This window comes from Ischnura elegans, chromosome 1 (assembly GCF_921293095.1).
Source record: "Ischnura elegans chromosome 1, ioIscEleg1.1, whole genome shotgun sequence".
In the NCBI taxonomy this organism is placed as follows: Eukaryota; Metazoa; Arthropoda; class Insecta; order Odonata; family Coenagrionidae; genus Ischnura; species Ischnura elegans.
The window spans coordinates 24201329-24221678 of record NC_060246.1 but is presented as its reverse complement, the minus strand read 5'-3'; the positions used below and the strand labels follow the sequence as shown (position 1 = coordinate 24221678).

The window sequence follows — 20350 nt, the reverse complement described above, 5'->3', positions numbered from 1 at the left end:
CAATGAAACAAATTTTTTGCATTGAATATGTCATATGAAATGTTTATCCCTGATTGAAAATTAGATCCTGTCATCGTAAATTCAATTCATCCATAGTTGACAATCGGAGAACAAAACAATATCGTCAAATGCAAATTACAAAGTAAATCATACTATGCAAAGACCCAATTCCTCGTTGACTCAATGGTGTAATTGCACTTGGACAAAATACCTGATGCCCGACGCAAAATTAATATTCGCACCATAACCAGCGTGGCGTGTCGTATGATTGGAGACGACCAGAAGAGGAGAGACGCGAAAATTGCCCAGAAAGGATTGGCGCCCACACCGCACAGCCGCCAACCCACCGAGAGGCCACAAAAAAATAAGAAAAACGCAAGGCGCACAACTGGTGAAAGTGGACGAATGGTGGGAAAGGAAGCGGCGACTCTTCTCGTGGGCGACGGGGGGCAAAAAATAAAAAATAATTAAAAAGAGGGGCCCAACATTGATGCGCGCAGCGTAGGACGACGACGCGGAAGGCAGGCTCCGTCCGGAGGCGGCACAACAGCTGGCCGCTTGTCCTCTCGCCAGGGCATCGAGGGTCAAAGATGAACGGAATGCGACGCCGAGGAGGTGGACCAATTAGGGGGAAAAATAACAATGAATAATCGCGGGAATGGTATCGGGACATAAAAGGCGGAATTCGATTGATTTTGCGTGATAAGCAATTTAAGTATCCACGGATCTTCTTCTTATAATAATTTCTAATTCGTTGTTGTTGTTGTGTACAGACTTTTTTATTTTTGTAATAATGAACACTTTACTGTACATAAACTTGCCTCCATGCTTGGATATCTTTGTTTGTCTAGGTGCTGCTACACGTTTCGGATTGCAACCCCACCAAAAGAGTGCTCTTCTCATTTTTCGCCCAATTTCATTCTAATTAAGCTGATGCTTATTGTATGCAAGGAATTATATTGCAAATGACTGAAATTAAGTATTTTACCATTATAATACATAATTAAATTATCTAGGGGATGATACAACGCAAGCTAACAAGGCAGTGGATGAATTTAAATTGATGGTAGCTGGAAATTAAAAAAAAATGATGATCACTAAGGTGTCTACTTCGTTTCAGTTTCAATTCACCTGACATCCCTGACTGCGGGGGCAGATTGGGGCGTGGGCACTGTCACTCGGCGCGGCATTGAGAGATGGGAGATCGAAAGCGGGACAAAAGCATTGGCGCGACGCGCAGTGACACATCCAGGCGTTGCCAGGTTTCCCATCGCTCTCTTCAACAATGGAGCCTCCTGGGATGTTAATGACGCACACTCTACATTTATAAAACTAAGAGAGATTCAAGTGGGTTCCAAAGTCATAAGAGCTGAAGTGAGACACTAGAAAGTTAAAAACAGGGTAATCCAATAACAATTACCGCCGTCACCTATCTATAACACTATCATGTTGAATAAAAACATCAGCAAGCATCAACAATCATCAACCACGAGGAAAACGCTATTTTTACGGTGCTTACGAAATTTACTGGAGGTTTTATATATTCGATATCAATAGGGATGGTATCAAATACTTCCCGATTCGGTCCCAAATTTAACGATGAAATTATCCGTAATGCACACATTTAGGTTTGTCAGAAAAATTGCAGGCATATCTAAAAGAAATTTATTACAACAAAAATAGGATATATACCCAAAACTCAGAAAAAGAGGAGATCCACGTAGTGACAGCAATATCACTAGTGGGGAAAAATTTCTCCCCTAGACAACGAGTAAAATGTTGCCGTTAACAGTCCTCCACGGAAGAACGGTTGAATTCACCAATTATTGAAGTCCTCAACACGGAACATGGAGATTTTATCTTTTTGCCGGTAAATCTAATTCCTAGAAAAGAAACGATCATTTTCAAAGGCTAGGGACGAGAAGAGAAATGACTGCACAATTTTAAGCCTGAATTACACGATCATCGCATCCGCTCCCTCAGAGCTATTGCTCCAGCGCGATAGGTTTTCAGGGACCTAAAGAGGTAACGCTCGACCCATCATTCTCTAAATCACACGGTCACACCCACCGTCCCTTTTTACATCACTTATTCCGTCATTTTCGGTATTTATAACTTCCATTCAATTAAAAGCCAAGCGCGGCGTTACAATCGCTGTTAGCGGGCGACGTTATGATTGGTTGGAAGACGGCATGGATAAGGCTACAGGGATGGGATCTCCATCCCTCGAGCAATCGCGGAAATTGATTTCGAGAGGCAGTCATTTCTCCGCCATAATTGGAGCGGTTCTTGGAGCTATCGCTCGGGAAGGACGGAAAAGATGATCTTGAACTCCAGGCTTGAGCGTGGAACTCGCCCATAGCTAAGCGACCAAGGGCATTGGAATAAAGAGGAATGCACCAACGAATTCTCAGCATGATGCCAAGTAACTCCGCGGATCGTGAAGAAAGTGGAGCTGGGCGATTTTTAGGGTAAGTGGGACGCGGGCGGATCGGAGAGACTTGACTTGGCGATGTAAAAAGCAGTTTCTCTCTCCCGTCTCCCAAAACGACTCGATCGGGCTTACTCCCGCAAACCCCGCCTTCGCAAATCCATCACCCACGTGCACCAAGTGTCTCTTTCCAGGCAAATCGATTTCCCTCCAAACGGCTTTCCCGAAAGACATCACTTTCCCCCAATAAAATTTCGGATAGCCTCCTCCATTTTCTGGAAAAGGCCACTGTAAAGCTTGAAATTCGCAGACAACCGACACATTCGGGAACTTCGAATCTGATACAAAGATTGATACCGGCACACGAAACAATTTTCTAGGACACTGAAATTATATTCACTGAAACCCAAAACACGATGAGTCGGCGGCCCGGCACACATACAGTCCGGTTGAAACTTGGTGGCCTCCGAATGCGCCGGCACTTCCGTGTTCCGTAAATTTTTCCTGCTCTTGTATATAACAATGTGTGTTCTACGCGCAGTCCCTAAACCTGCCCTGACCGCGACTGTCCGTATTCCGCACAGTTCTCATAACCCAACTTTCTTAATCGCGAGCGTCCTAATTTAGCATATTGCTGCTTTGCCAGCGGCAAAAGGTCGCCTCTCGAATCTTAAGTAGGTAGGTTTTTCAGTGTGCTTTCAGGAAAGTAGTTCATAAATCCATTACAACCTACACCCTCGTATAACAGTACTTAACCCAAAAACAGACGTCCGCGCAGGAGCCACCACGTTTGACACGGACTTGAATGCCCTTCCAATTTTCCAAAAAAATTATACGGAAAAAAACTTTTAAGGGCACGAAACGGATAACGGGCTACTAAAATGTAAAGCCTCTTAATTAACCGTGGAATATCCTATATAGACATCATTAATATCTTTTAGGTATTTCTTTTGCGAATATAACATCCCTCCTCCTCCTCAGCCAACTCTTCTCGCCCATAGGGCCTCCCGTCCTCATCCTTCCCCACTAATCCAGCATCATCCGTCTCATCACGTAGTTCGGCACCCCGCACCCAATCATTACCCGCTCCAACCGCCTACTCATGTCAGCCCTCTCCACATTCCCTCGCCCACTACGGCGAGCACTTCCTCGTTCGTCCACCTCACCTTCCCCATTCTCTCCCGCACCCTCATCCGAATCCTCCGCTGGCCATACTCATCCAACACTCTAGAGGTCAGTGTATCTTCACCAAACAACAAAAGACTTTGTCAGAATGAAGTCAGTTTGCTTTTTTTTCAACTTCTAACAAGAAGTACCTCGCATCTCATCTTTGGCCTTCCTGAAAATATAACATTCGACGGAAAAAACTCGACCATGGAGTTAAGTTTTTCAAAAATTGAGAATAAAGCTCCTTGTTGCAGTTGGGGTTCATATGGACAATCCGCTCGAATGCGACATCAAAATAAATGTCACCTGCTCAGTTACCATAATGGTAGATCGCGCCAAAGGATAAAATTTAGGAAGAATCGACCCCATTCATGGAATGAAAAGTGTAAGTTGCTTGTATTCACCACGCATACGTACTTAGAATCCAAAATGCATGTCAAAAATCTAAGAAGTCGATTGCGGTGCTGGGGAGGCAGAAGTACGCCATCATCGTCATTAGGCTTAAAAAGAAAAATTGAGAACAAATCGCGGTCTTCTTCTTCTGAGGTGGATGGGGGTGGAGTAAGGATGAGGTCTTGCCACCTGAAGTAGCTAATCAGTGCTGTGCTAACTTCTCCAAGTGCATGAACAAAGTGCAATCAGGAAGAAATTTTAATTAGCCGTCGGAGTATGAACCGACCTGCTTAAATACACTAATTCTACTCCCTCTGTCCATTCGACAAAGCAGAACACAAACAATCTTTTAAACTCTCCCAATGTATAGCCAAAGGCAAATTGGGACCCGCTATAAAAATAAAAGCAGTTCACTAACAGCAATAAAAATGAAATAGGTTCTGAAGGCAAAGCCCAGCGAAAAATTCACCGTTAAATGCAACAAAAATCTAAAGCTTGACTTGAAATGGGAAACGACGAGAAAATTCTGAGTGGAGACGGCTGCCCTCACAACTAGAAGCTACGGTGACAACAGCCACAGGGATCATTCACAACGTGAATTTCCTTTTCCAGCTGAAACATCCTACGGCTGAGCATGACTCCACAGTAACCTGCTTGCCTTGAACGTCTCGCTATATTCAGCGCACCTACTTAATAAGGAGTGATCACTGATGTAAAATATTACTAGCCAACTGGAAAAGGGATTCGACGTAATTATAAGATGCCCACGCAGTAAATACCCATCAAAATATGAAAACATAAACCGAATGACATAGCTAGTTTAAGGAAAAAGACAAAGTTGCCAAAAATTGTCGAGAGACCTCACGAGGACTTTTTTGTCCCTGAAAGGGGTTTGGAAAATGGGAAGCAATAGGGAACAAGGGTCTTGGCGTGAGGAGCACGCACAGCAGAAGTCTCCCAGCACTGAGATACGTTCGGAATGCCGTCATTTGGGAGAGATGATGGGGGAAAACATTCATCGTTTGCCCAATACTTCATATTTTTCCAAAATAAGGAATCGGCACAAATTTTTTTCTCTAGCTAACATGAAGTAGAGCAACTCCGAAGGGCTACAAAAAATCTATGTCAGAGTTCTTAAAAAGCTGTAAACCCTGCACAAGCAAAACGCAATCGAATATAGCCAATTAAACAAAAATAAAGCCCATAAAACAAGATGAATGCATGAACAAGCAAATGGAGTATAAATAGATTGTTTGCTCAATCACTCCATAGTTCGATAAGATATGCTTACCGATGATGCACGGATACCGCCGTGGGATGGCAAGGAGGGGCAGCAATCCTCGTTAAAATTTTCGGCATAGGTAGCGATAGGGTTAACGTCCTCACCCACCGATCGCAAATTTGAATCCCGCCTAGATGAGATTTTCAGAACTCATGACATGGATGTGTGAGTTTGTTACTAGAGATTCCACTGTCGTAGGGGATCGGACGGTCCTAAATGCACTTGTTATGAAATAACGGCGAAATTACCATTAAAATGTGCGTAGTCGATGATTCGACGTCGAAGTCCCTTATTTAGTCGATACCTCAGCCCCGTGATATTTTTCGTGCGATTTCAGACGAAGTAAGCTTATGGAGTAAATTTCTCGTAAAACATTTATAAATGTAACAACCTACATGATGTCATTTAACAGTAAACTAATTACGTCTTATTTTCATTATTATTGATAAGTTTTAGTCGACAAGTACCATGGCAACCTACCTAAAACGGTATAATATTTTATTTATTATTATTAGGAGTATATCGAAGGGAAATCGTAACATTTTTCCAAAAAAACTGGAAACTATTCCAATCGACGTTCACTGAAATTCTTTAGATGATACGCCATTATACCCATAATTTTATACATAAGTAATGAGCATTCCAAGACAATTTCAAAGTGTTGAGAGGAGACAGTTAAAAGTGTGAACATGTGCATGAATGAGAAAAGGTGGCCTCAAATACATCGTGAATCAAAATAAAGTAATTTCAAGGATCATAAATGCTTTTCTAATGAAATAAATATACTCGTTATTCCTCATGAATATTTCCATTTTCTACTCATTTGGTGAATCGATTCAATGCTTTTACTTAAAAATGGGATTTGCATCAAAATTAGTCTATCCGATTATATCAATCCCTCGGATTAAATTGCTTCCCTACATTTCCATCAGGCTCAATTTTTTCCATTCTCATTTCAATTCTACACTCCATGCATACTTCTCTTCGCATTTGAAGTGAATACGACGTGATACCCGATCGCTATTGGCGGCTTCGAGTAGTTCCATACATCAGTCTAAAAGAGATACAGTCCGTGGCCAGCAAATCTTCTCTGGGGGGAGGGGGCCCACTTGGAAGGGTAATGCATTTCGGGGGGAGGGGGGTCATTTGGAGGGGATATTCCTGGGCCCATGATAGGGTGGTGAGGTGAGCCCTTGAAGCCCACACTCGAGCCAGAAAAGTAAACTGGATTCAAATCGAAAGGTACATTAACTTGAATCTTTGGTGGTAAACCGCAGTAAATTGACAAGTGGCATTCTTTCCTCATTTATCCAGATTAAAAAAACCTCTATTAACTGAGCTTCTACAAACGCGAAGAGGCAAAGTCTTGCTGTTCACAACATCTTTAATAAAAGGGAAAAAGCAAAAAAAGGCGTCTAATTTCAACTTTTGCCATTAATTGATTACAAACCATCAATAAATGAATGCATGTACAAAAAATACACCTCTCCCAAGATTCGTATAAAAACGTTAGTTCGCTCATTTCCTCCACTGGCAGCCATCACACTCATTATCATCAAAAACAATAATGGGTGCACGATGAAGTAGAAAACTTTGGGTTGAGTTGACGAAATTCACACAATATGACTCGATACAGAGAAAAATCATTAACTTTTCAGGAACTAAAAATACAGCCAGAAGTGGATCCTCTCGATAAAAAATGATAGGGTTAGACTGACGGCAAAATTTAATTCATTTAATAAGAGAAAACTGATAACGTGAGTAAATAACAATAAAAATATAAGATGGATTAAATAAGGGCACAAAATTACAGGTTCACATTCATGGCACTCAAAGAAGTTTCAATCAACGCGTGACAAGACGACGATTAATCATCATAAGCGAGATCCTTATCAGCAGTAGATAGAGAAAAATAGCGTCCACTTTCCCGCATCTTATCTTCTCCGAAAATCGTGCGACCACTTATGGTCCAAATACAACTTTGGCCATCACTTTCATTCCATCGAAGGTGCAGGCTCCAAAAAAATTCTCAATACCTACAGAACGACTAAAATCTCATTTCCCACCGCCTTCGAATGAGCATGACAAACAATGACAACCTTCACACCGTCCAGATGCGTCTCCAAGCGAAAGTAGCGTAGCGAGGGGGGAGGTCCGGGAGTAAGGACCCCCCGAAATATAAAAAAAACAATATCTTTCCTTCGTGGAAAAAAAACAAAATGTTGAAAAATCATGGATTTACAAAAGATTTCTTTGACGAATGAAGTTGTTTCGATTATGAAAACAGTTAAAATTAGTTTGAAACCCTCTAATTAGTACCCCGCATTTCAAATTTTTTCCATCCTGGTTTTGGATCCCCACCCCGAAAGAAATTCCTGCCTATCCCACTGATGCGACGTCGACAAACAGAGCTTCAGAAACATGAAATTAGTTGCCGGTAACACCGGTCTCGAGAATGATGATGTAAACAAATTCACAGGAGCCACCCTAGTACAGCCTTCGGCATTGGTCCTTTTACTTACATGCAACCAGCAAAATATGCACTTCAACTTTATGACAAAAAAATGTAGCCTCTGCTGCTGATATAGGCTCTGACATGAATGTGTCACTCGCACAAATATTCCGTAATCGCCCATCACATCTCTATAAATTTATCGGACACAGCTAGTGTAGCACAGCTAGACACCACATGTATATACGTATTGCCGTCAGTAAGTGCTTTGTGGTGTGAGCCTCATACCTCTATGTAGCCACCTGAATAGGCTGTGTAGTGCGGCACATTTTAAGCAGTCACTTCCACTTTGTCATTCATCTATGTATCTAAAGGCGTTCTCACGCTCCTTATTTTTACGAATAAGGAAAAAAATTGCAAAGTCTATTGATACGAAAATAACTATAAAAGGTGACAAGCGCCATGTGGTATTAAAAAGAACTGAATGCATAACTTTTAACTAGGTTAAATCCTCCAGCCGAAGTTATGCCGTGCCACAAGACCATACTTTAAGAGAACGTGAAAATAGTTACTTTCATTGATTATACGTAGCATGATGCACGAAAAATATAGTTTTTATTGAGAAATTCTCCAGGTTTAGTGGGGGAAAATGAAGAAGACCAAGCTATATCTACATTCGACATGATACGAATGAAGGATCACTACCCATACAGGTAATTAGGCCAAATAAAATTCAATTAACAGCACGAAAATGAGAGAATGATTAACTACATATCGGACATAACTACATCCACGGTCCACCACAAAAAATTAAGTTCGTAGAATTTTTCTCCGACTGCGGTATCCTTCAACAATTTATTTACGCTTCCTTGAAAAAGGAACACAGAGGAATAGTTATCAATGGTACTTACAGCACTGTTAGAGAAGTCCGAGAAAAATCCTTTCTATAGAAGCAGGTCTATAATTCACAAGACACCTGACACAACTTCACTCGACGGTGAACCCGTTGTACGGTCAACAATAACAGTTCAACCGCGCTCCCACAACACTCATCCCGCTCGTACGCCCACTTCTTACGAATATACCTGCCAGATAAGCAAATCCCTAGAAGGTTATGTAAGGTATCATTTGATTGGCTTAAAACTCTTCAGCCAGGTGAATATTCTTGAATCTGTCCAATGGCATTATGTGGTCAAATTTTAAGCAAGGTAAAACCTGAAAAATGAACGAACTGTGCTTCGTTGGTTTCGTTTAACCGAAATAAAGTTTCTCAGGTTTCACAAATAGGAAACAATCGCATAGCACACAGCGCATCCATTTGCACAAAGCAGAGAAATGGCGGACGAAGACCTTCCTTCTGGGTGGGAAAAGAGGTTAAGCAGGTCTACTGGTCGGTTTCTGCAAGCTTTTATTTATATTCAAATTGATGGATTGTGATCGTGGTTAATTGCATTACATTATACTTTAAGGTCTCCACTTACATAAAGGTGTACGTAGGGCATTAACTTCCCTCAAGATTAGGGAAATGTGACATTGTGTTTTGCTTTATCTACGGTATTTATTGGCATTTACTCCATAAGTATAGATAGGTAGATGTAGTCACAGCATCAAGTGAAAAATTCGGCGTGTGGGAATATTTTGATTTTGTCCCCGCGATCGATTTATGCTACTGATGACCCAAAACCTCGCCATGAAGGCCGGCTGTTTATTCAAACCCATGCATGTGCTACAGGCTGTTATTTTTGTCATTACTCAATGTGCTATTCCAATTACTGACGAACCATATGTGTTTTCTTTCCTTACTTGTAATTATCCGCTGCGCAAGCCGCTTTTAATTTTGAATGGGATTATTTTGGCGTGGCATATGGTATGTTTTATCTTGAGGTATGAGGGTATCAAATCTGACGGCTACCTTCCAGCCAATTCATATATTTCATATATGTTAGCAGAAGATGTGCATTGGGATGAAAATTCTTTGAAGAATTCCGATCATGTTCCGCGATTCTCTCGATGCTTTTATCTGTTTATCTTGCTCTAAGGACCTAGTGTTGTTGTATTCATGCATTTATTGTTAATAAATGAGCTTTTAATGTAGGTTAAAATTGCTTTTGTGTGCGCATGTAAATATCGATTATATTCCTAATTTTTTCGATTGCTGTCATTTACGGAAGCACGGTGAATAGTATCTAATCTTATGAATGACTCCGTGTTCACCATGGACGCCTGAGATAATTCTGAACATTATTTGCAGGGCAAAATTACTATTTAAACGTATACACTAAGGAAAGTCAATGGGACCGACCAGAAAAAGAGGCTAGTCCTATTTCCACTGGGGGACCAGAAAATGTACAGTGTAGCCACCTGTTGGTGAAACATCGAAACTCAAGAAGGCCTTCGTCCTGGCGCGAAGATAAAATAACGCGAAGTCAGGAAGAAGCACTAGATTTAGTAAAATGTAAGTTTTATTGCTCTTAATTCAGTCCTAGTCAAGTGTTGGCTCTGTTGCAATACGCTGTATTTTAATCATAATTTTAAACATAGGGGTATTAAACCACATTAAATACTTTTAACATGAATGGGATTTTTGTATGATATTTTTTACTTAAAATTTATATGGATGAGTGAGAATTGCAGCATCAATAACTGCCACTTGACTGTTACTTAACTTGAATCATCCTGGGTGACTGTAACTTATGCCTGGGGCTACAATTGATAAATCTTTCTTATGTGCGGATATAATTAACATTTTATCATGATTAGTCGACAAAAATGGTTTTGATTTTGTCTTCACGAGACGCATTTAATTATATGCTTTTATGCATCAATGACAAATTCAAAGCCGTCAATTTTTTGCTTCCCCTTAACCACATTCAGCCTTAATATTCTGCAAAAAAAATTTGCATGGGTACATTGAACACCCATCATAAAAGTATTGGGACCAGTGCGGGAGCCAGGACTTTAATTCAGGGGGGAAAGTTTATGAACAATATGTTATTAAGTAGAGGGTTTTTAACTAATTTTAACACTTTTCACGTAATCGAAGAAAACTTCATTTGTCAAAGAAATCTTCTGTAAATTCATGCTTTTTCAATATTATGCTTTCAAATATGTAGGAAAGTGATTCTGTTTTTATATTTTGGGGCAGGGGGGTTCCAGATCTCCCCCCCCCCCCTTGCTACGTCACTGATCGGGACTTTGAAATCATTATCCTTCACATATACTTATTCCTTCCTTGATTCCTTTTCTTGAGCAAATGATGGTCATATTGTCACCAAGTTTCTTTTTTATTTTACCGCTATCTTAAATTTGTCGTGAGGCCTATCACCCTTAATTCTATTCAAAAGTGCTATCCCTCTCCATCCTTCCGAACCTGCCATCTTCCTATCTAATGCCGTTCTCAGCCTCTCCTCTCGGCTCATTACTCGCTTCATTCACACTTTCATTCTCCTCCCTACCTCCTTTTTGAGGTTTCCTCTCCTCACCCACCATATGTGGCTCTTCCTCATTGCTTTTCCTCTCCGTCCATCTCATCTTCTCCATTCTCCTCTACACCTTCATCTCAGGGCTCTATAATCTTTTGAGCTCCTTCTCTCCACCATTCATATTTCCACACCATAAAGTGCAGTACTCTTCTTTAGAATTTTCACTGGCCTTGTATGTCCACGTTTGCATAATTATCTCCTCATTAGCTCTTTCCTTTTCATGAACACCTCCCATGCCAATGTGGTTCTCGTTGAGCTGCTGGGACCATGTTCTTCTAATTCACTGCCTAAACAGTTTAAATTTTGTACATACTTAAGTTTGTGATAGCAAATTTTACATTTAGTCTTATCTTCTTTGCTCTTGAATCTTAAGAAAATTACATGACTTTGGTACTCTTGTGATTTATCTTGGTGCCATACTGCTTGCCTAATTCATCCATAAGTACCAGCAAACCCTATTACCTTCTGGCTAATTAATGTCTGCTCATCTACAAACATGGCTCAGTCATCAGTGTACCCAATGTAACTCCTACATGTTACTCTTTCCACACCTCCCTCACCACTTCCTTGGAGTACGCGTTGAATAGAAGTGGTGGTAATGGTCAGCCTTGTATCAAACCTCGTCCATTGCTTGCACATCCTGATTCTCATTGGCTACCTTCACTTGCGCAGTCTGAGGAATGTACAAATTTCATATCAGTTTTCTTTCTTCAATCCATCCTTGTTTGTTCAATGATACTCATCAGCTTTATCCAGTGCATTTTATCAATACATCCATATAATCCACAAAACAAGCTTACATGTCCTGTTAATATTCTTAGAATATCTCTACTTTGGCTTTCTGTTGCACCTTGGGTTCTCTCATCTTGAATCTGAGCTGATTATCAGCCAAGTAATCAGTCATCGTCACCTCAATCTGTTGGTTAATAACGATTAAAATTACATTATCACCGCAAAAAAAAATCGCGGTTGGCAAAAGAAAACTCTCAATGAGTGCAGGAAGCTATCTAAAATAATGTACAATGTGCATAAAAAATAATATCCTTATTTGATTTACGTGAATTGTGAACATTACATGAATTTAAAGTGAAGGTTTGGATTATTAATGTTTTCCAATTATTCATGCCGCCTCTCCTCATAATTAGCCCGCATAATCAGGAGTTTGCTCCTCTAGGAACCTTTTCATGTTCTGTTAACATCTCCAGATTATTAGCCTTATCATTTAGCATGGCTCCTTGTGTCTTTCCACCCAATAATGCCTTTACATTGATGTGGAACAGATCTGCCTCTTTCTTTCTGTATAATTCTTGCCCATTACATCAGACTTTTCCACTATCTGCGTGGCTTTCCTTTGTTTTCATCTCTAACCTAATGCTTATCTCATGATGCCTACATCCTCTCGTCTTGATTTCTGTTTGCGTTCTTCCTCTTCCGTCTCTCCTCCATTTTCCTTCTTGCTCCACAGTTTCTTAATCTTCCTGCTCTTCAAGTATCTAGTTGACTTTTATGTAGTTTTTATCATTTTAATTGTAACCTGCCCTCACCTCTTCTCCATCCATTTTCTCCCCCATTTAAAATTCTGCATTTTTTTCATTATAGCTGATGGCATTCTCTTCTTTTTTTCCTCTGCAGGGTGCTTCATTCCGCATCCTGACCCCTCTACCTTTTCAAAGCCCAAGAGCCGTATGCTGTATTTCATTAGCACTAACTTATGGTCAAATTCGATGGAAATTTTTTTCCTGTATCCCGTGGACTCTTTCACGTCTAAATGCACCTATGATGATGTCTAATTCATGTTTGTCATAAATACAGACTCCTTCCTTCAACAAAATTTTATTGCTTTTAGCTTTCTCCTATCTAGTTCTCGTTCCTAATCCATGTTTCCAAATTTTATTTCCATCCATCTCTTACCCTATTGCAGCACTGTAGTCACCCATCTGTCTATGTAGAATTTTCCTATCTCTAATTTCCTTAATTATGTGCCTAAGTTGATCAGACACCTAGTTTTCACGTCCTCTTCCCAGTGATTGCTAGTCAAAAGGTACCATTGTCGCTATAAGTCTGTGTTCTGCCATGCTCCACTTTCAGATTCATTGAATGGTGCGAATTTGTGGGAATTAAACTCTGGAGGGTTTACGTGCTGAGCACAAGAATTTTATCCCTTGCTAGCAGAGCGTTACGTTGCTGAAAGCCAATGAGGATGCCTTTACAACAGGATTGAGCTATGGAGTCAAATAATGGAGCAAGGTGTGCTGGCCTGCCCCTGCTGAAGGAATGCTGAGCTGAGGAATTTTGTATCCATGCCCGTGCCAATCAGTGCCGATGGCTCTCCCTACCTCTGAATATACCAATTGAAGGCTACCTTATTTCATGGACAGCTATTTGACACCATGGGCACAGTTGAAGTCATTGGCGAATTGAGCCTGGGATATGGTTCGAGTCCAAATGAATGCAGAATTTTTTAAGCATATTTTTTTAATTCTTTGATTAGTTAGTTAGCAATGATGACTTTATTCTATGCGCTATTTACAAGATAAATTTAGGATTTTTTCATCCAGTACGTTTTTGAATAATGCATGAGAATTGGAGAATGGAACTCACATATTGCTCACATATTATTTGAGAAAGTACCGGAGGAAAAAAATATGGAAAAATGTGTCAGACCAGAGAGTATAATCATCAATGCTTACGCTATCATAGAAAAATCAAAAAAATATGTTTGAAAATTCTGCATGTATTTGGCTCAAACTAGAGTCAATGACTTTAACCCTGCTCACAGCTTCAATTAGCCGTTGGAGAATAAAGATAGCCTAAAAATGGAATCTAGATAGTGGGGGAGTGCTGTTGGCGGGAACGGTTGTCCAAAAGATATTAATATGATCGGTGCAATCGTGGGCACGAGGTTCCTCAGTTCCATATTCCTTCCACTGAGGCATGCCAAGGTACCTTGTCCTGCTATTTGACATCAGGTACCCTAGCCTTGTTGCAAGCTGTTCTCATATCCGCTCAGCAATGTAAGGCTCTTCCATCGATAGCCAATGTTCTTGTCGATTGTGTGCCTACCCTTGTGGTGAGCTTTTGATTAGTTTTTGAGGTTCATAAGATTAATTAATAAAATTAATTCAATTCAATCATTTAAAATGAGTTTGTATTGCAGTAGTGTTATGTAATTGTTTCATTCATATTGCTCTACAAGAGTCTATCACTCATGATTACCCCAGCTGGGGAAACAATCGATTTAAGGTGGATTTAACTGTGATTTCCTTCATTGCTTGAATTTATCAAGCAATGTTATCATTGATGAGTTAAGTCTGACTCTGAGAGGAAAGTATAAGTGATCTCATTTCCCCTTTTCAGCTTACCGAGAGCAGATTGTTTCTGGAAGATCGTCCTTTGCAGAGCTAGCCCAGAAGTTCTCTGACTGTAGCTCAGCTCGAAAGGGAGGTGACCTTGGTCCATTTGGGCGTGGAGCCATGCAGAGGCCATTTGAGCAAGCTGCCTTTGCCCTCAAAGTGGGGGAACTTAGTGAGCCTGTATTCACTGATTCAGGGGTGCACATAATCCTGCGCACTGCTTAGTGCCAACCTATTGCATGAATGAAACCAAGCAAATATGTTAATTACGAGCATGTGTGCATGTTTCATTCATGAGGGTACTTCCAAGTAACTATGTTGTCCTTAAACTTAATTTTTTTAAACAGATATTTGCTTTACCTCCAAGCCTCATCCAAGTCAACTAATGAGATCTTAATGTGGGCCTAGCCTTCAGAGTTATTACCTCCTGGTGTTTATGACTGCCTAAGTTCAATGCTTGTGAATGTTTCATTTATTTGTTGAAATGGATCATAATATGATGCATCAACACATAAGTGACGTGATTTTTTTGTTTCATGACTGTTGATGCAAAGAAACATGTCATAAATGTTTTGTTTAATTTTTCTCTAGGTGGAGATTTGTAGCAGTATGCAAATCTCTTGTTTATCATTCCAAGTTGTCTTAGGGTATAATTGTTGTTAAATACACCGATTCTTTACCAATAAAATGTTAAAAATAATTCAAGTACTCTGTGAAATAAGTATTTAATGTGTGATAAAGGTTAACTATCATTTCTTTTAGACAGCAAAGTTAATTTATTTAATGGTATTACTCCTCTAAAGTTTCTCTTGAAGCTTAACGATTACTGTCAATATGTTGATATGTTTACCATTGATATGCAGACTATTTTGTCTTGATTGTCACAGTAACATAAATTTTCAAGGCATTAATGTAGTCTCACCTAACACCATTGAACTATCTCAATAAAAGAATGTATACAATCATGCAGAAATAGCATTTTTATTTGACTCTTTTTCTTCAAATTTGACAAAAGAGCCTTCTGCTATTTTTTCATCCATATTTACCTATAACCTAATTTTAAAATTTTCCTTTTTCCAATTACCTATAGCAACATGAATTTATAAAAGAATGAATTTTAATTTAAATGAAAATGGCTAATAGGATGATAGTGGTTGTTCATTCAAATATTTACTTCCATAATATTTTTTGCACTTTAGATACCATCAACCTACCTCCTATCAACACTGCTGATGTTACATTTTCAGGATATCCATCTTGTTAGCTCTTTCATACCATCTTCCAATTTTCAGTGTGAATATTAACTTTGCCATTCCATCAAGTTCAAATCAATTGGATGAGCATTCAGTGCTCCATCCAAGTATATGTGTACATAAAGAAATGGTACAGTGAAACCTGCCTTTAGCGGAACCTGAGTTAGGCGGAAACCTGTCTTATCCGGAAAATTTTGTTGGTCCTGGCGGTCACAATAGGGTTTTACGTGCATTGGTGCTCTGTGTTAAACGGAAACTGTCAAACGCGGAAACGGAATCGATTCCCGGGCACGTGTTTCTTGGTTAAGCGGAATTGCAACAAAAATTCCATGGACAATTTTTACCGTAAGGAAATAAAATACTAAAAATGTTGTGTAAAGCCATCTCCATAGAAAATAATCCAACGGAACCAGCTAAATGCGTCGCACGTTCACCATGGTCTACGTCATTATTGACTGACATCACGTCGCAGGAGGGACTTATGACAATATTGCATCAACCTTGACCACAGCACTTCCGCGTCTCCCTAAACCTAGTGTTAATCCTCCTCCAGTGCCTTATGTCCCTCGTCCCTAATGTAAAGTGCAGTGCGTTTCGTTTCACGTACATTGTATCAAATGCTCAACAATACTCCACCCCTCTTCCCTCCTGCTACCTCCTTTCTTAACCAATCCGCCAACCCATTTTTGCAGCAGATACAAGTGAAGTTGAAGTGTGGAAAGACTCAAGTTTACGAAGCAATTAAGAAGAAGGACGAAATTAAGAAAGAATTTGAAAGAGGTAGGTTCTAAGAAACATATTTCTTCTTTTCCCATGCCACAATAGTTTGTAAAACGACACACCATAGAATAATTGTTGTTTCCGTCGATTATTTTAGGCCTTAATTTACATTCAAAGAGGAAAACGCCTCTCTGCGAATATGAAGAAATAAGCGATTTAGTTTGGGAATGGTTTGTGCGGGCAAGATCGAGGAATATTCCATTGTCAGGTCCAATAGTCCAAGAAAAGGTCAAGGAATTCGCAGTTTCTTTAGGAAAATTGGATTTTAAGGCCTCCAATGGATGGTTAGAGAGCTTCAGAGCAAGACACAATGTTGTTTGGAGCAGTGTTGTTGGCGAGTCAAATGACGTTGACATGTAAACCGTGGAGTGGAAATGTAGGGTTCAAGTAAAAATTAAAGATTATCAACCATGTGATATCTACAACGGGGATGAAACCGGAATGTATTTTAGGGCTCTGCCGTCTAAATCATTGTGTGTAAAAGGAGACAACTGCAAGAGTTTACATGAATTTCCGAGTTTTATTTATATAAATTAGGGTAAAAATTCAAACAATGATGTTTTATTTACACTAAGGCCCGTATCATAAAAGTCCCCTCGAAGCCGGCCTCCACCTCATTGTCGTCAGGAGGAGGAGATACGATATCATAAAACCGACCTCAACCTCAAAAACGTCGAATTTTGAGGCCAGCCTCAGCTCAAACTTTGAGGTTAGATTATTGTCGGCTCAAAGCGTTTGAGGTGACTTCCGCCATTGCGAGAAAATGATGATTATTCATCCACGATTATTAAACTCTTCCGTTATTTTGTGCCAGCATCTTGCCTTGCTTAAAACGGACTCCGCATCCGAGCGCTTACACTCAATTACGTCCTTGTACTTGACCACCAAATTGCACAAAATTTCCTGCTCCTGCCTGGCCATGCGCTCCGACTTACAAGGGGAATACACGACCTTCGGGTGGCCGATTGAGCTCAAATTTTCTGATTCGGCAGATCACGGCTATCAATTAAATATGCCGAAGCAAGACGACGCACTTCTCAAAACTTAACGGGTCTACGGTATATATCCGGTATTTCCCTACATTTACTTCAAGACAGCGGTGGCCCAGTGGTAACGGTGGTTGACTGTGGATGTAAGGACTGGGAGTTCGATCCTCACTCACGGTACTTCTTTTATTTTACTAAATTCTTCGTTTGCAAGTTTCGGGATACTACTCGAACAAACGGAGAACGTGTTCTTTCCTCCGCCGCATCGACTGCCCTGTATTTTTGACGGCATACACGTGTCATTCATGCTTACGAATAATTTTCTCAATTAAAATCCCAATGAAAGCATAATCCGTCGATAGGGTGGATTTCCCTCCCAATTAATAATTTAAATGTCATTATTCTGACCCCACCCCTACAGAAGACAATTTACACTCGCAATACCCTAATATACCTAGAGAGAACAAATAAAGACAAAATCGCCCTTGGAAAGGCTATTATATAGCCCTTGCTTCATTTTCTACCCCTTTCAGCACGTATTATTGTTTAAAAAAATTAATTAAAAATATTTTCATTGAGCTAACGAAGATAAGAAAACAATATTTAAAAATGCAAACAATAAAATCCTTGAATAATAAAATAAAAAAAGGACCGTGAGTGAGGATCGAATTCGCCATCCTATTACATCCACAGTCAACCACCGTTACCACTGGGCCACCGCTGTCTTTAAGTAAATGGAAGGAAATACCGGATATATACCGTAGACCCGTTTTTTACGATTTTTAATTGCTTTTTTCTCGAAAAGTTTTGAGAAGTGCGTCGCCTTGCTTCGGCATATTTAGTTGATAGCCGTGATCTACCGAATCAGAAAATTTGAGCTCAATCGGCCACCCCAGTCGTCAGGTCGTGTATTCCCCTTGTTAGCCATTTCTGTTTCTATTGTTGATATGGGCGGGTATATCCCCGGCCGCATTCGGTTTATCGCTACTGCGCATGTCTGCGCAAATACGATTCGAAAAAATGAACATGGAACAATGCTGGAAGACTGTCAACTCTGAAACCAGAAACATCGTCCTCAACAATGCGTCATTTCCGCTGGCTCAAACCCCTCCTCCTATGAGCCGAGCTGGAGGAGACTTTTATGATATGATGCGATCGAGGGATCTCCTCGTCGAGCTAGGCCGGCTTCAAACGAGGCCATCCTCGACTCAAACTTCGAGGGGACTTTTATGATACGGGCCTAATTCTTTATTCTGTGGGAGGGAAGCACTCAAAGGAGCATTTGACCATTTTCATTTGTGGGAATATGGCAGGGGAGCTCCTAAAGCCTCTTGTCATCCGGAAATCAGCTCGACCACGATGCTTTAAAAACGTTGAAATTGAGAAGCTACCGGTCAAATGGAGTCAGAATAAAAAAGCATGGAACACGGCTTCAATCATGGAAGAGTGGCTTAAAAGTTTCAATGTCGAAATGAGGAGGAAAAATAGGAAAGTCATACTTTTCCTTGACAATGCAACCTGTTACCCTAAAATTCACCTGGCGAATGTGAAGCTAGCCTGGTTTCCGGCAAACACAGCAAGCATCACTTAGCCAATGGATCAGGGAGTAATTAGATCGCTGAATGCACAATATAGGAAGAACATGATGCGATCATTATTAGCTGCAGCAGATACTGCGAATTCAGTATCAGAGGTATAAAAAGTATCAGTGCTGGATGCCATTAATTGGATTGATTTGGCAGTGAAAGATATTAAAACATCAACTGTTAAACAATCTTTCGCCAAAGCTGGAATTCTGCCAGAGCTGATCCCCGAGGAAGGTAAAGAAAATAATTTACATCCTGACATATCACCAATGTAAATGCATATTTACGCATTTACAGGATTATATATATGACCTTTGCTATTTAGGAGCCAATGGTGGATCTAAGCGAATTTGAAGTAAGTAATAAACTGAGATAACATGAGTGCTGAGAGATTTGTGGATTTCGACAACGATCTTCTCACGAGCAATGAAGATGGTTCCTTAACAGCCAATAATAAAGAAGAGGAAATCTGTGATACCGACGAAGAAGTGACCTTAATATGCGAAGAAAATAAAAAATCGTGTAGAGAAATGTTGGTCTCGTCAAAAGAATTAGAAGAATGTAGTCTCACCAAAGATTACACTGATTTGTTTAACATCTTGCATGGGGCCATTGGCAACGTAGAAAATTGTATTCTACAGGAAAAATGGGAAGACAGACAAAAATGACTGATTACTTCAAATAAACTATTTAAAAATAATGCGATGCTGTTCTTTTATAATTTCATTATAATTAATCATTTCATAATCGTCTACGTGTAGAATTTGAGTCAAACCAACCTTTTAGGCAACGCATTCAATGGACGTGATATGACTTTCGCGGTCTTTTTTGAATTGTCAGACCCTAAGTTAAGCGGAATACTGTCTTATCCGGAAAAAAGTGAAGGGCCCGAGAGATTCCGCTTAAGACAGGTTTCACTGTATATTATGTTTCAATCTCGCCAGTTAGGTACCTACTAATCATGGTCCAAATATTTTTATTTTATTCATGGTTGTGAAGGAAGTTTGCTATAGGTGACTTCAGAGTATAACTAGAGATTTTTCAGCTGAAATAATGATTTTAAGATAACCACCAAGTGCATTTGAAAATAGGATTGGAGGAGTTACAAAATTCATTTATTCACTCTTCTACTAAAAATCTTAGCCCTCTACCTCACTTGAATTTACTTTCACTTTTAAAAAGCAA

The 20350-nt window shown here is 40.0% G+C and overlaps 2 protein-coding genes across 2 annotated transcripts in view; one reads left to right on the top strand and one right to left on the bottom strand.

Moving 5' to 3' along the window:
• The window catches only part of LOC124157287 (ecotropic viral integration site 5 ortholog), a 174616-nt gene extending 165829 nt beyond the window's left edge, over positions 1–8787 (bottom strand). The window contains exon 1 of the mRNA XM_046531904.1: positions 8637–8787. The gene's annotated coding sequence lies outside the window, so the exon portion shown is untranslated. The remainder of the gene's footprint in view (positions 1–8636) is intronic.
• Positions 8788–9011: 224 nt separating this feature from the next.
• On the top strand, positions 9012–15533 carry LOC124157281 (peptidyl-prolyl cis-trans isomerase NIMA-interacting 1-like). Its single transcript, XM_046531875.1, has 3 exons — positions 9012–9115; positions 9977–10180; positions 14565–15533. Exons 1-3 carry the CDS (start codon positions 9061–9063, stop codon positions 14783–14785), a joined length of 480 nt encoding a protein of 159 aa, XP_046387831.1. The 5' UTR covers positions 9012–9060; the 3' UTR covers positions 14786–15533.
• Positions 15534–20350: the final 4817 nt, after the last annotated feature.